This window comes from Calypte anna, chromosome 20 (assembly GCF_003957555.1).
Source record: "Calypte anna isolate BGI_N300 chromosome 20, bCalAnn1_v1.p, whole genome shotgun sequence".
Taxonomy (NCBI): Eukaryota; Metazoa; Chordata; class Aves; order Apodiformes; family Trochilidae; genus Calypte; species Calypte anna.
In genome coordinates, this window is record NC_044265.1 from 6,909,744 (window position 1) to 6,922,719 (window position 12,976).

General features: G+C 35.1%; 1 protein-coding gene across 2 annotated transcripts in view; it reads left to right on the top strand.

The window, feature by feature from the left end:
* The window catches only part of ZMYND8 (zinc finger MYND-type containing 8), a 48,095-nt gene that overhangs the window by 21,376 nt on the left and 13,743 nt on the right, over positions 1-12,976 (top strand). For both annotated transcript variants that reach the window (XM_030463017.1, XM_030463018.1), the window contains 9 exons: positions 848-940; positions 1,861-1,948; positions 2,210-2,265; positions 3,350-3,427; positions 3,742-3,857; positions 4,958-5,439; positions 7,616-7,756; positions 10,418-10,570; positions 11,426-11,929. In XM_030463017.1, the coding sequence (XP_030318877.1) occupies positions 848-940; positions 1,861-1,948; positions 2,210-2,265; positions 3,350-3,427; positions 3,742-3,857; positions 4,958-5,439; positions 7,616-7,756; positions 10,418-10,570; positions 11,426-11,929 (1,711 nt within the window). The remainder of the gene's footprint in view (positions 1-847; positions 941-1,860; positions 1,949-2,209; positions 2,266-3,349; positions 3,428-3,741; positions 3,858-4,957; positions 5,440-7,615; positions 7,757-10,417; positions 10,571-11,425; positions 11,930-12,976) is intronic.

A 12,976-nucleotide genomic window follows, 5' to 3' on the forward strand; every position in this document is an offset into this window, starting at 1 on the left:
AAGTGTCTCTATGCCTCTATTGTTATACTAAAATATGTTGGGGAAATCAGATGTGCAGAATCATGGTCTGCAACTCTCTGTCATAAGTATTTTATCAGAACAATAGTGGCAGTATTTAGAAAGGTTACTCTTAAATACTGACAGATTTTGGCCTTGGAACTTTATTACTCTGGAGTAGTAAATAATATCCTATTAGAGCCATTAGAAGCTTTAAGTGATGTTTTTCAGAAGCAAAGTGTCAGTGTTTGTTTATATGGAATTCACAAAGTGTTTTGAAAATGTGGTTAGAAAACAAATATTTAATAAATGCTGTTGAGATGTTTTGCCCTTCAGGCATTTTCCTAATAGCTGCATGGTTTGGTACCTGAGCACTTCAATTGGATGTACTGGAAGAATTGCAGTCCCTCTGCATTAGCAGATGTGGAGTCCCACTGATAAAAGTTTGAATATGCATTATCAAGCCACCTCTGTCTTTAAAGTTACAATTTTAGTGAGAGTCTCAAAAAAGTATTTGTGAGCCTAGTGAATCAGAAATTTGGTGTCTTTATTCAAACACTCAAAATGTGTCGAGCCTAATCTGATACTCCTCATAAGGAAACCCTGCTGTATATAGCAGCATACTTTTTAAACCCCCTAACTTTTGTAATTCATTGCTTCCAACTTACAAAAAATCAGTTAAATGAGACTTTTTGGTTCCACTTGTTCTGCCAATGCTTTGTTACTTTGCAAAATTTTATCTTTAAGGAATTTTCTCTGTCATTGCAGTTGGAAATAGCATCATCGTTGTTGATGAAACTGCTCAGTATTAACAGGCACTGGGATTTTTTTTTTTTCCCCCCCCTAACAGACAGAGCCATTTCAAAAGCCAGTCTCACTGGATCAACACCCAGATTATGCAGAATATATCTTTCATCCAATGGACCTTTGTACATTAGAGAAGGTTTGTATGAAGCTAAGGGAGGAAGATTCCTCAAGTTAGATTGCTATCATTAAGATTTCTGGTACTTCATGGGAAGAGGAAAGATGTTACTTAAAATTATTTTGTGTGTGTGTGTGTGTGTGGTTTTTTTTCTTATTATAAATGCCAGTTCAGTTACAGCATAAAACCAATGATATTCCAGCTGATCAAGTCCATTGTTTTGTCTTAGCCAGTAACAAGTGCTCAGGAAAAACAGTATGAAAAAGACATAACTTTCTCCTGTATAAATTCATGTGATTTTAGGAATGATCCTGTGGCAAGCCATAATTAACCAGAATTTGCATTTGATCATTATGTTTGCAAGCTGTTAAAAGGTCCATTAATTTGGGACCACTCGAGTGTATATCCAGGGGTCACTCCAGACTCATTTTACTGATCATTCAACAAATACTGTAATCTACAGTGAACCTGAGGCATGGAAAAAAAAAGAAATAGTCAGGGAGTGGATAATGGAACATTAATTCTCAGTTCAATAATAATTTAAGAGTGTCAAATAATGAAGAAGTTCTCCATTTACATGACTCATGCATCTTCTAAAGATTAAAAAATAAAAAATGCTGTTAGGTGGTAGTATGTCAGTAGAGGAAAAGAAGTTTTCTGAAGTGACATTGAATGGAACACTCAGGAAATGAACGGGGTTTTTTTGAATACTGAAGATGCTGATCTAAATAATTAATTATTTAGAGCTGATTTAGACCATACATTTCAGGGCAGTCAGAAGACACTCTGAATTTGACAGGCTTTTAAGTCTTTAGAATGGCAAGTGTTACAGTAAATCAGATTTATTAATTGTATGAATGATGGAAAACACTGTTCAGGAAGAAGCTGTTGTTTTCTACTAATTTCTATGTCCTGATACAGTCTTCATTTTTTCTTTTCAGAATGTTAAGAAGAAAATGTATGGTTGCACTGAAGCATTTTTGGCTGATGCCAAATGGATTTTGCACAACTGCATTATTTACAATGGGGGTGAGCATTAATATATACTTATGTCCTAAAATGAAACCTTGAAACAGGGAAAAGTTGTAGAACAACTGTAGACCTCTAGCTGGCAATTGTTGAACATATCTTCCTGTTAATGACCATAGTGTCCAAACACAACAGATTTATTTTTGTTAACACCTGTTTTCTTCAGTCTGTAATGTTAACTTTTAAATCTAAAACTTGTTGTTTTTGTAATAATTGTAATACAACAACTCTAATGGTTAAAGTATTGTATTTTTTCCTCAGGAAATCACAAATTGACACAAACAGCAAAAGTCATCATTAAAATCTGTGAGCATGAGGTATGAGTGCCCCAAGTCACTTAATTATTCTGTTCTATTTCATATATTTGTGAGTCAAATAATGTGTTTTTAAAATGTGTTTATTGCATAATTATAATTTTTGTAGGGTTTCTTATGTTTAGATGTGGGTATCCATGGCCTACAGAATGATTTTTAGCAAGGACATTGCTAATGTTTCTTCAACTAGGATATTCACTATCTATAATTAAGACTTGGGTGGGGATGGGACAGGGAGGGAAAGAAGGCAGTGGACATAAGGATTCTGCACAATAATACCTATCTTCTGAATGAATATTTGGAGCTGGAAAAAGAGACACATTGTTTGATGCATAGGTGCATTTTCGTGGTGGTTCTTTTACTGTAGCAATATGAAATTACTCTGAATAAATGTAAAAATGACTGCATGCATTCTTAACTGATCATTTGCACTGATTTTATTTCAGTGGCAATTAATACAAAAATTTGCTGGTTTAAATGCAATATATTTGAATAGTATTTCATTGATATAAATTATCTGATGATCTGACCCCTGATATTTATGGGTCCATCCCTGGGCTGATTCAGTGATATCCACAATTCACATAGAGTCTGAGAATTTTTCATTTCTTAGTACAACAAAACACTTGTGTAACCTGAGACTGATACTTGAACTAGTTTATATAATCTGACCATAGGGAATCAAATATTTTAGTTCTATTTCTGCGTAAATCATGAAATTAGAAGTGCAGTTGAGGTTATATTTTTGCCACTGAAAGAAATTACAGTAAATAATTATCACTGGAATAAATACATTATCAAACAAAGGATGTTATTTTTTCCTGACTGGAGTAAATGACAGCAGTATACAATCTGGAGAGGGATGTAAAAATGTGAGTGATTTATTAACTGGAATGCATACATTACAGTGGTAAAAAAAGGCAGGTATTTGTCAAAACAGTCTTGATTTTACAGCAAGTAAATGTTGATTTATGACCATAAATTTGTGGGGAAATTATGCTAGCAAACTACAAAGGCTGGTATAAGACTTATCACGCTTTGGACTCTAATGAAGCTCTCCAATAACTATTTACTTTTTTCTTTTCAGATGAATGAAATTGAAGTATGTCCGGAATGTTATTTAGCTGCTTGCCAAAAAAGAGATAATTGGTTTTGTGAGCCTTGTGTAAGTTAAGGATCTTGGTAATCTAGTAATACATTAAACAAGCATTTCTCATTTGACTGTTGCTCGTTATTCTCCCCATTGTTTTAAACCATGTGGTGGTCACTAAGATTGCATGCTTTCACAAAAGAACTGGTTCAGTCAGAAATAATTGTAATGTGTGCCAGCAACAAGTTCACAACTTTTCTGTCCTCCAGTATAAGGTATCTGCTCCAGGGTTATCTACGCTTGCTGAGGAAAAAAAATCTTGTTGTTTATCAGATTTGAAGGAAATACTACATATATTTTCTTACTGTGTATTTTGCCTCTTCCTCTAGAGCAATCCCCATCCTTTGGTCTGGGCTAAACTCAAAGGCTTTCCATTCTGGCCTGCTAAAGCACTGAGGGATAAAGATGGGCAAGTTGATGCCCGTTTCTTTGGCCAACATGACAGGTGGGAATTCAACCTAAGGATATCTTTTAGCTGTATTTACAAAATTCTTGTACTTTTGTGCTTTTAGAGTTTTTGGATCTTGTCTTTAGAGTCTTGATCATAATAATCTGTACAAACTGTAGCATATAGTATTTTAATTTCTTAAATTGTCTGTAGAATGCAAGTCATGTTTATAAGATTAAAACATGTAATCTCAGTGAGTGTGCAAGTTAATTCCTTTTGCTTTGCAGAGAACTGTAGTTCTTAAGGGTGGAAGAGGCCAATAAAATTGTTAATGTTGTCCAAATGCTATGGGAATATGTAGCTTTGTACAGTACATTTATACAGCTATATATATATAATGTACATTTATACAGCTGTAGATTTTTTTAAAATAGAACATATAATCTGAGGTGAAAATGCCAGTTTTGCTCTAAGGGAAGTTGTTTTCTGTACTTGAGAACTCTGCTTAGAGAAGGCCAGGATCAATATAAGTTGATTGGTAATAAACTGGGAATATAAATCTATACAGTTAGAAAAAGATGTACTCTAAAAGAAAACCTGTACAGGACTATGAAATAATTAAGTTCCTAGCATTTTAATATTTTGCAGGACACAATTTTAGAGTATGCCTCATTTAATGCTAATTTAGAGCTATCCAATACTTGCTCATAGAACTTTTCCTGGCATTAAAGGGTTTGATCACCCTGATATGGGGTGTGAAATAGCATATTAAGTTTTTAAGAAAGTGTTTTCCAATCTTTTTTTACCTGACCTGCTTTTTATGTGTTTCTGCTAACTGTGGCAGATAGAGTGGCTGTTTAGTAATGCTCATCTTACAGGTACATAGACTATTCTATCATATTTGACTGGTGTTATTCATGTTTTTATGTGTTACTGGCTAGAGTGAAATAAGCTAGTGATCATCTAAGACATGCAATTTACATAACCTAGGCACTGAACTATTAAAAGAAGAAGACGGAGATGGTCTTTTGGAATTCTCTGAGGTTTATATCTCTCTGATCAGCCTAAAATAAATCAGTGTGTATGCAAAAGTTGCTAATCAATCCACAGTGTAAAATGTAGTTACATTATTTCTTATGTTCCTCTTTTATATATAGGGCCTGGGTTCCAATAAATAATTGCTACCTCATGTCTAAAGAAATTCCTTTTTCTGTGAAAAAGACTAAAAGCATCTTCAATAGTGCAATGCAAGAAATGGAGGTTTATGTTGATAACATTCGTAGAAAATTCGGAGTATTTAATTATGCACCTTTCCGGACACCATATACTCCCAACAATCAGTACCAAATGTTACTGGACCCTGCAAACCCAACTGCTGGAACTGCAAAGACAGACAAACAAGAGAAAATCAAACTGAACTTTGACATGACAGCATCACCCAAGATTCTAATGAGCAAGTCTATGCTGAGCAGTAGTACTGGTCGTAGGATTTCGTTGACAGATATGCCACGGTCACCAATGAGTACAAACTCATCAGTTCACACTGGATCTGATGTCGAACAGGACGCAGAGAAAAAAGCAACTTCCAGTCATTTTAGTGCCAGTGAAGAATCCATGGATTTTATTGAGAAAAATACAGGTAAAGAAAAAAGGGGGAGTGGGAGAGGCATGGGTGCAGTACAGGAGTTTGTATTTGTTTAATGAAGTAGCTTTATTCCATGTACTTTTTAAAGACAGACTGTGTTATGACTTGTTTTATTGTAGAAAAAAAGATGGGTTTAACTTTCAGTATAGCAGATAAGTAGTAACAGTCCAATCTGTTGCATAGAGAAGGAATCTTGAAAAGTGATGAAAACCCTTCAGTTTAAGTGGCAGGAAATAGCTGTAACTATCAAAGTTAATGGAGAGTAGAAACTTTTTTTTTTTTTTAATTATCATGATTAGGAAATATTCTATTTAAAATTTAATAGCTCTCTTTCAAGGCGGTGAGTTGAATTTACAAGTGTTTCCAATTGAATAGCTAAAATATGATAAAACTGCAATTTCACAAGCAGGGGCAATAAAGAGAAAAAGGAGTGCAGAATATGGAATGTGGGCTTCTCAGGCTTAGAATGTAGCCCAAGTCCAAATGCTGGCTAATATTGTGGCACTCAGGCAAACCATTTTAGTAGTTTTTCATCCGTAAAGAAAGTTCATCCCTATCTGAAAAAAAAATATGCAGTATATTAAGTACCATGAGTGTTTGAAGACTTTGTTTTTGTGAAAGGATGTGTTTTGTGTAGAAAAATAAATCAATAAATCACATTGCAGTTTTTAGAGAAAATGTTGTCATTTATTTATATACTGTAATGGTACTCTTTCTACCCAGTAAAGGCTAGGATGTGAAGCTATATCTGAGTACAAAAATGTCTTGTGATATGATCCTGTCCATCTTAAAGTGATGACAAAGCAACTCTATGAGTTTAAATATATAAAAATACTAGTTTTCAGTAAAACAAAATGTCAAAATCAATAATGAATTTTATACATAAATAATTGTGTATATGTATGTACAGCTTTTATACATAAGGTGTAGCTAACAGGTAGACAACTGCTTTGTGTATTAAAATACAATGTTTTTATTATACCATGTTATTTTTTCTATATAGTAGTGGAGATATTAATGGAAAGTCACAGTAAAGCTATTTTGTCAGGCAAAGATAAAAGAAGATGACAGACTATGTCCTCTTACTCTGGTTGCTTGATTATCATGGCAATTTTGTGAAAGTTTTCTATCTTTTCTTCCTCTGTCTTAAGGCACTGAAATGCTGAATTGGACATAACAGCTGTTAAACTAGAATATTCACTTTCCCAACTGGCATTTCTTCCTGTAAATTGTTACAAATGTGAACTTTTGTAATATTTACTTTATGTATAAACTTAGCTGTCCCATTACTGGAATCTTGTGTTTCAATTCAAAGGTAAATGAAACCACTTTGCTGTGAAAAAGTATTCATGTAGCATGACTGCATTATCCTTACACAAGGCTATTTTTATTTGGGTGCTTCTGTTGTGTATTTTGATTGATGTGTGTGGAAAATAACTTAAAAAGTTACTGAAAGAGCAGATACTGCTGCCAGTTAGGGATCTGAAAATATATAGACAATCCTGGATGTGCTGCAGAAGCGTCCAGTAGTGAGTTTAGTATGGCATTTTCAGAGCATTAAGTAGATTTAATAGAGAGAAATTAGTCTGTCAAAATAGAGTCCTTTCTTCCCTAGACTGTTTGGGTCTTTCCATAAGTATGTTTCTGAGATACTATTTAATGGAGATTTCTGAGGCTCAGAGCGTCGGATTTTGCTTAAACCAGAATTAGAATTCTGGTGCCTTATTGTAGACTTTTGGTCACTGATCTCCAGCTGTACTGATGAAATTTACTAAATTTAATTCTCTGTTAGTGGTAGCTAGAAAATATTGTAAATGGATTTTCTGTGTTTACGTGGATTAAAATGGTTAGCAATTCAGTCAAAATTTGTTAACTAATTTGGTAAAATAACCAGATCCTGTAAGCTAGAAACTTTGTCACTGCAAACAGTGGTTTTGAGGGTAGGCACACATTTGGCCCAACTATATGGCTGTGATAAAATTATTTTTATTATAGTTTATTTTTTATCATTAGTAAATAGTTTTAACTTACAGCAGAGGTATAACAACGTGGAAATTAAACAAAAATCCTTTCCCTGCTTGTGTAGACTTGTTCACTGTTTTCTCCCAGTGAATATGGCTTTATTGTGATTATTTTTAAATCTGTCTTTACTAATTTTTTACTTTTTCAGCTTCTCCAGCACCAACAAGAACAGGTCAAGCAGGGAGCTTATCAGGCAGCCCCAAACCTTTCTCTCCTCAAGCATCAACACCTATTTCTGCTAAGCAAGAAAGAACTTCCACTCCAGGAAGCATTCTGAATCTTAATCTTGGTTAGTCTTGACCTTTTGAAATCTAATAATGTTACAGCTTAATAAATTAGTGTTGTCAGTGCAATATAATATGAACTAACTTGCTTATATGGCTTTAAATGAATGTAGGGCTTTAAATGAGGCATGTGTGAAGTTACTGTTTCATCCAATGTGGTTTTCTTTTTTTTATTATTATATAAATGAAAATTCCTGTTACTGTTTCTTCTTGTTACTGAAAGGAATTTTTTTTTCTGTACTGTACAAACATATGTTTCTAAACAGTAGGCAAGTTTCTAAAGGTTTTAATTACATAAACATTGTTGCTCTTCACCCTCAGTCTCTCAGTTCAATTGCTTGCAAGGTTTTCTTATGGTCGGTAGGATTTAGGATGTGCTAGGGCTTCTTTCTTGCTGACTTCATATCACCTCCTCATTGACCATCCCTCTCTAGGGAGATAGATGGATGAAAGGAATTAGCAGATGTCTTGAAACTCCCTAGAAGTAATTTTTGGGATTCTGGAATTTTGAAAGATGGAGTAGGTAAGTACTAAGTTGGTGAAATAGTTCTGAAACGGATATAAATCCGTTTCCTCAGTCGTGCTTTGTTCCTGTGAGTATTCAAGATTCAGTTCTCCCTACTTTTTTTACCTCCACTTGACATACTTGAAGAAACAGGATTCTGTCCCTTGGTGGCAAAAACTCAGGAAGGCTTGAACTCAACTAGTGAATTAATGCTTTCAGTGAGTTATGTATGTTCTCATTCTGGATACAACTAGATTAACTATGTGTGTTAATCTATCCATGTGGATATAAACGTATAGTTAATGTCTTCTTTTGCATTGCAGCTCTTATCTGAGGTGACAATGTATTTGGTAAAACATTAGGAAAAATGTAGTGCTGCAGTAGTTTGAGTCACAGATGGGTGACATCAGCCAGAGCATTGAGTATTTTGAATAAATAATATGAGCTGGAAAAATCCAATGCTATGGTCTGTGAGCAATACTATAAAAGATCAGCCGGTATGCTTTCAAGTAGAATATATGTGGGTTTTTTCCCCCCCACTTTAGAATTGTTTCCTTTGCTAAATGTACTCTTTTAAGTGCTAGGAATGGAAATGGCAATCCTTCTCAGTTAAAACTGTTGGATGCCAGACAGATTCACCTTTGAATCCTGTGGTTTTCAGATACAACTTACTATGTCTGACTGTTACACATAATGGGAACAAGATTTCTCTCTGAAACAAAAACTAAAGGGAAAGTTTAGTTAACATTTATGTACCTGAACAGAGTAGTAGATGGATGCTGTGATCATCTCTGATTCAGCAGTAAGGAAGGAAAACTAATGAAAATGAGTCATCTGTTGCTGCTGCTAGGCAGACTGAAATAGAAAAATAGAAAAATGGAGGCGTGAATGACTAAGTTATACACAGATTACTTGGAAAAAAATAGGTTTTTCAATTAGTATAGGATGTGTCCTTGTATACCAGGCAGAAAAGGTAGAACAAGGCTGAACCAGTAAGGACTGAAAATTACCAGAGCTGTAATGAGAAAAAAACAAAGACTTTGGAGATGAACACTTGAAGATTTCTCTGCAGTCAGCCTGTCTGCCCTTTGGCTCTGTTTTCTTTTTACTAATGCTTTGGCATTAATGAGACAAATCAGAAATCCGATCTTCTCAGTGAGGCCTCCTTGTAGGTTAGATACAGAATTTGGATTGGGAGACTGCTTTTATATATCAAGATGTAGAGTCCCCTGGGGAAGTAATATAGTGTCTTCATCTTCCTCCATTCTCTATTTTTCCTTGTTTGAATCCTGCCATGTACTTCACCAAGGCTATGAAGGCCTTGAATCAGTTAATTGCTCTGAAACTGAACTTTACACAAAGCACAAATGCACATTGTGCCAGTGTTGCTGTTTGCCCCCTCCGTAGTGTCTGGCCTTTTCCAGCATATGGTAATGGCTCTTTTGATCCTGCCATGAGCCAGATCAAGGACCTAGACTGGTAAAATCTAATTCTTCTCTTCATTCCTTCCCCTTTCTTCATGTCCTCTTCCTTTACCACCAGTGAAACAACAAACTCCAAACTGGTTTAGTGCCCTGAGCACCAATGGAGTGTCACCACTGTAGGCAAAGAGCAAAGGGTAGGACTGTGGAACAGAAATAAATAACCTCTGAATTTGAAAAATTGAAATGAAAATGTGAAACTTAGTTTCTAAGACAGTTTTAGCTTTAGCACAGTAGTGCTACAGACTGATGTGGATGTTTCAGAGTGAAAATTCTCTACGTATACAGGATATTTCACTGACATTTATGAAAAAAAAATTATTTTAGATTTACTCTAAATCCACAGTTATTTTATTCTTATTACTTCTGAGTTTTAAACAGTAACTACAAGGAGCATTATTTCTACTTAATTCTCTCTGTAAAAAATTTTACTACAGGTAGTAAATACCAGAGGTAACAGATAAAATGTCTGCTTGATGGACATGTTTTGCATGTGAAATATGTAGTATCAGAGGAGGAATCCATTGTTTATTGTGAAGTCATTTTAGAATTATCATTTAGCCCATAATTAGAAAATAAATATGTTTCAGATGCATTGTTACTGCATTGTTACTCAGCAAAATTTGTCTTATGACCTCATTTTGAAAAGTATTTTTCTTAGTTCCTTTTTCTTTTTCTAGATCGTAGCAAAGCTGAGATGGATCTGAAAGAGCTGAGTGAGTCCGTCCAGCAGCAGACCACTCCTGTGCAGCTCATTTCACCAAAACGACAGATACGGAGTCGGTTCCAGCTTAATCTTGACAAGACCATAGAGAGTTGTAAAGCACAACTTGGTAAGTGTATCTTAAGTGTGTTGTAAGAATACACTGGACATCTGAAGGATACACTTGAGGAAATATTGGAGTTTAAAGGTTTTTGAATACTAAAACCTTAAATATTTTATGCATTAAATAAGAGTAGAATATATTTGAACTCTTTGAAACAAGCAGAATGCACTGAACTAGTTTAATTTTAAATAGTCAGATCTGGTGCTTCAAATTTTTCTCTAAAAGCCTTAATATTTTAATCTGTTTTTTGTACCATTCTGGTGTAGACTATGACAGAATTCCAGTCTTACAATTTTCTGTGAATTGAAAAATTTAAGACCTTATATCAGTCACACAAATTGATACATCCACTTACACAGGAGCTGGATGACATGAGAAACAATAGTGTTGTCCAGCATTTAATTAAAGATTTTCTAGGCAGTAAAAAAAATAAATCAGAGATTCTCTTTGCAAAATTTAAACAGTCTAAAACTGATTCATGCATGCAAGTAACCTTAATCAGTGAATAGTGTTATAGATTTTAAAGTGGTTTCTTGTGGATAAAAAGTTCTCTTTATTTGCCAGCACTGGTCCTCAGTTGAATTTGCAGGTAGTGGGACCAAAAAAAAAATGAAAGAAGGGCTATTGAATGAAATAAAAATGTGAATTAGAATATGTGGAAGGTAACTGTTATCCACGCGAGTACTGAGATAGGGCACCAAGGGAAGGGTTTATAGCTTAAGGACTTGCTGTTAATATAATGGTTTGTGTACACTATTCCAGTATACAGAGTATGGTCTGTTTTGGTTTTGGTTTTTTTTTTTTTGGTAATGTCAGTCAGTTGGATATCAGCATGAAATGTACTTTCCTTCCCACAACTAGGAATAAATGAAATATCTGAAGCTGTTTATACTGCAGTAGAACACAGTGACTCTGAAGATTCTGAAAAATCTGACACCAGTGACAGTGAATATAGTGATGAGGATCAGAAATCAAAGAATGATCAAGAAGATGGAGAAGACAAGGAAGGTACAAGAAGTGACAAAGAATCATTGAGCTTGAAAAAAAAACCTAAGCCCCCAGCACAGAATGAAGACAAAGAGGAACTTAAAAGCACAAGTCCAGAAGTGGAGAAAATAGATGACTCGGTAAAAGAAAAAGCAATTGCAGACACTGAAAAAGAATTTTCTGAAAAGGGAAAAGGTTTACAGCATCCTGTAAAAGAGAAATTGAAAGGTAAAGATGAAACAGACTCTCCAACCGTGCACCTAGGACTGGACTCTGATTCTGAGAGTGAGCTTGTCATTGATCTAGGAGATGATCATTGCAGCCGTGAAGGAAGGAAAACTAAGAAAGAATCTAAAGAACCTCCTCCTAAACAAGATGGTAGGATGAAATAATCTTTTTTTTGTTTTGTTTTGTTTTGTTTTTGGTTTTTTTTTGTGTCCTGTACTATAGGCCTTTAAGTATATTTTACAAGTCATTGCTTTTGAATTTGAATCTAAAAATGGAATTTAATGGGTGCTGTTGTAATATAAAAATATATAAACTAAAAGAGAATTGAAATTTTGGGAAGGTTTATAGTGGGGTGAGTCTTGCTTTATTTACAATTTTATTAAACAAAGCAGCTCTCACAGTTCGAGTAGGAGGAACTAAAAAAGACTTTCACACTCTTGAGGGGCGGCACACAAAGGGGTCTGTTCCCTCCCATTTCCTGCCCATCCTCTGTAAAAGTCATGCGGCCCGGCAGCCCCTCCTCTCTTTCTGTTGCTACTCCCTTGGCTGCTGTTCCCCTGCGCTCCTTTACCGCAGCTCGCCACGTGCTCTGCAGAGTCCGCATCCATCGAGTGCCGGGGAGAGCCGGGGAATCCCCTCCTGGGTCGGCCCTTGGGGAAGGGGCCCTCAGGCACGTATCTCTGCCAGTGTCGAGATCGGGTTGTGTATATATTTGTATTCATTTGTATTTTTGTTCTTTATCCTGTGTGTTAGTGCCTTTCCCCTGTTCTAGAAAATCTGTTTCCTTTTTTTTTTTGTTAATTTTCTGACTGGAGTCTCTGACCCTTATTCCCCTCTTATGTTCTCTTTTGTAGGGTGGAGGGGTGGATAATAGAAAATAATTCTGTCCTCTGGTTTTTGGTCAGCCCAAACTGTTAAACTGTGACAAGAGCTTCATGAAATGCAAAACCACTGACATATATTGAGTGGCCTAAATCGGTGATGGTTGAAAGAAAAAGCAGTCCCAAAATTTTACTTTGATATAGAGGCAAAAGAACAATACATAAACTGAGTGAAAATAAAAGTAGATTTATGTATTCATATATGTAGACCTATATGAGTATATTCTAGACATATTGTATGTCCTATCTGTAATTTTAAGGTCCTTTATTTGTAACTACCAGATATTAAAATTCCTTTTTCCATAAGAGAGACTTG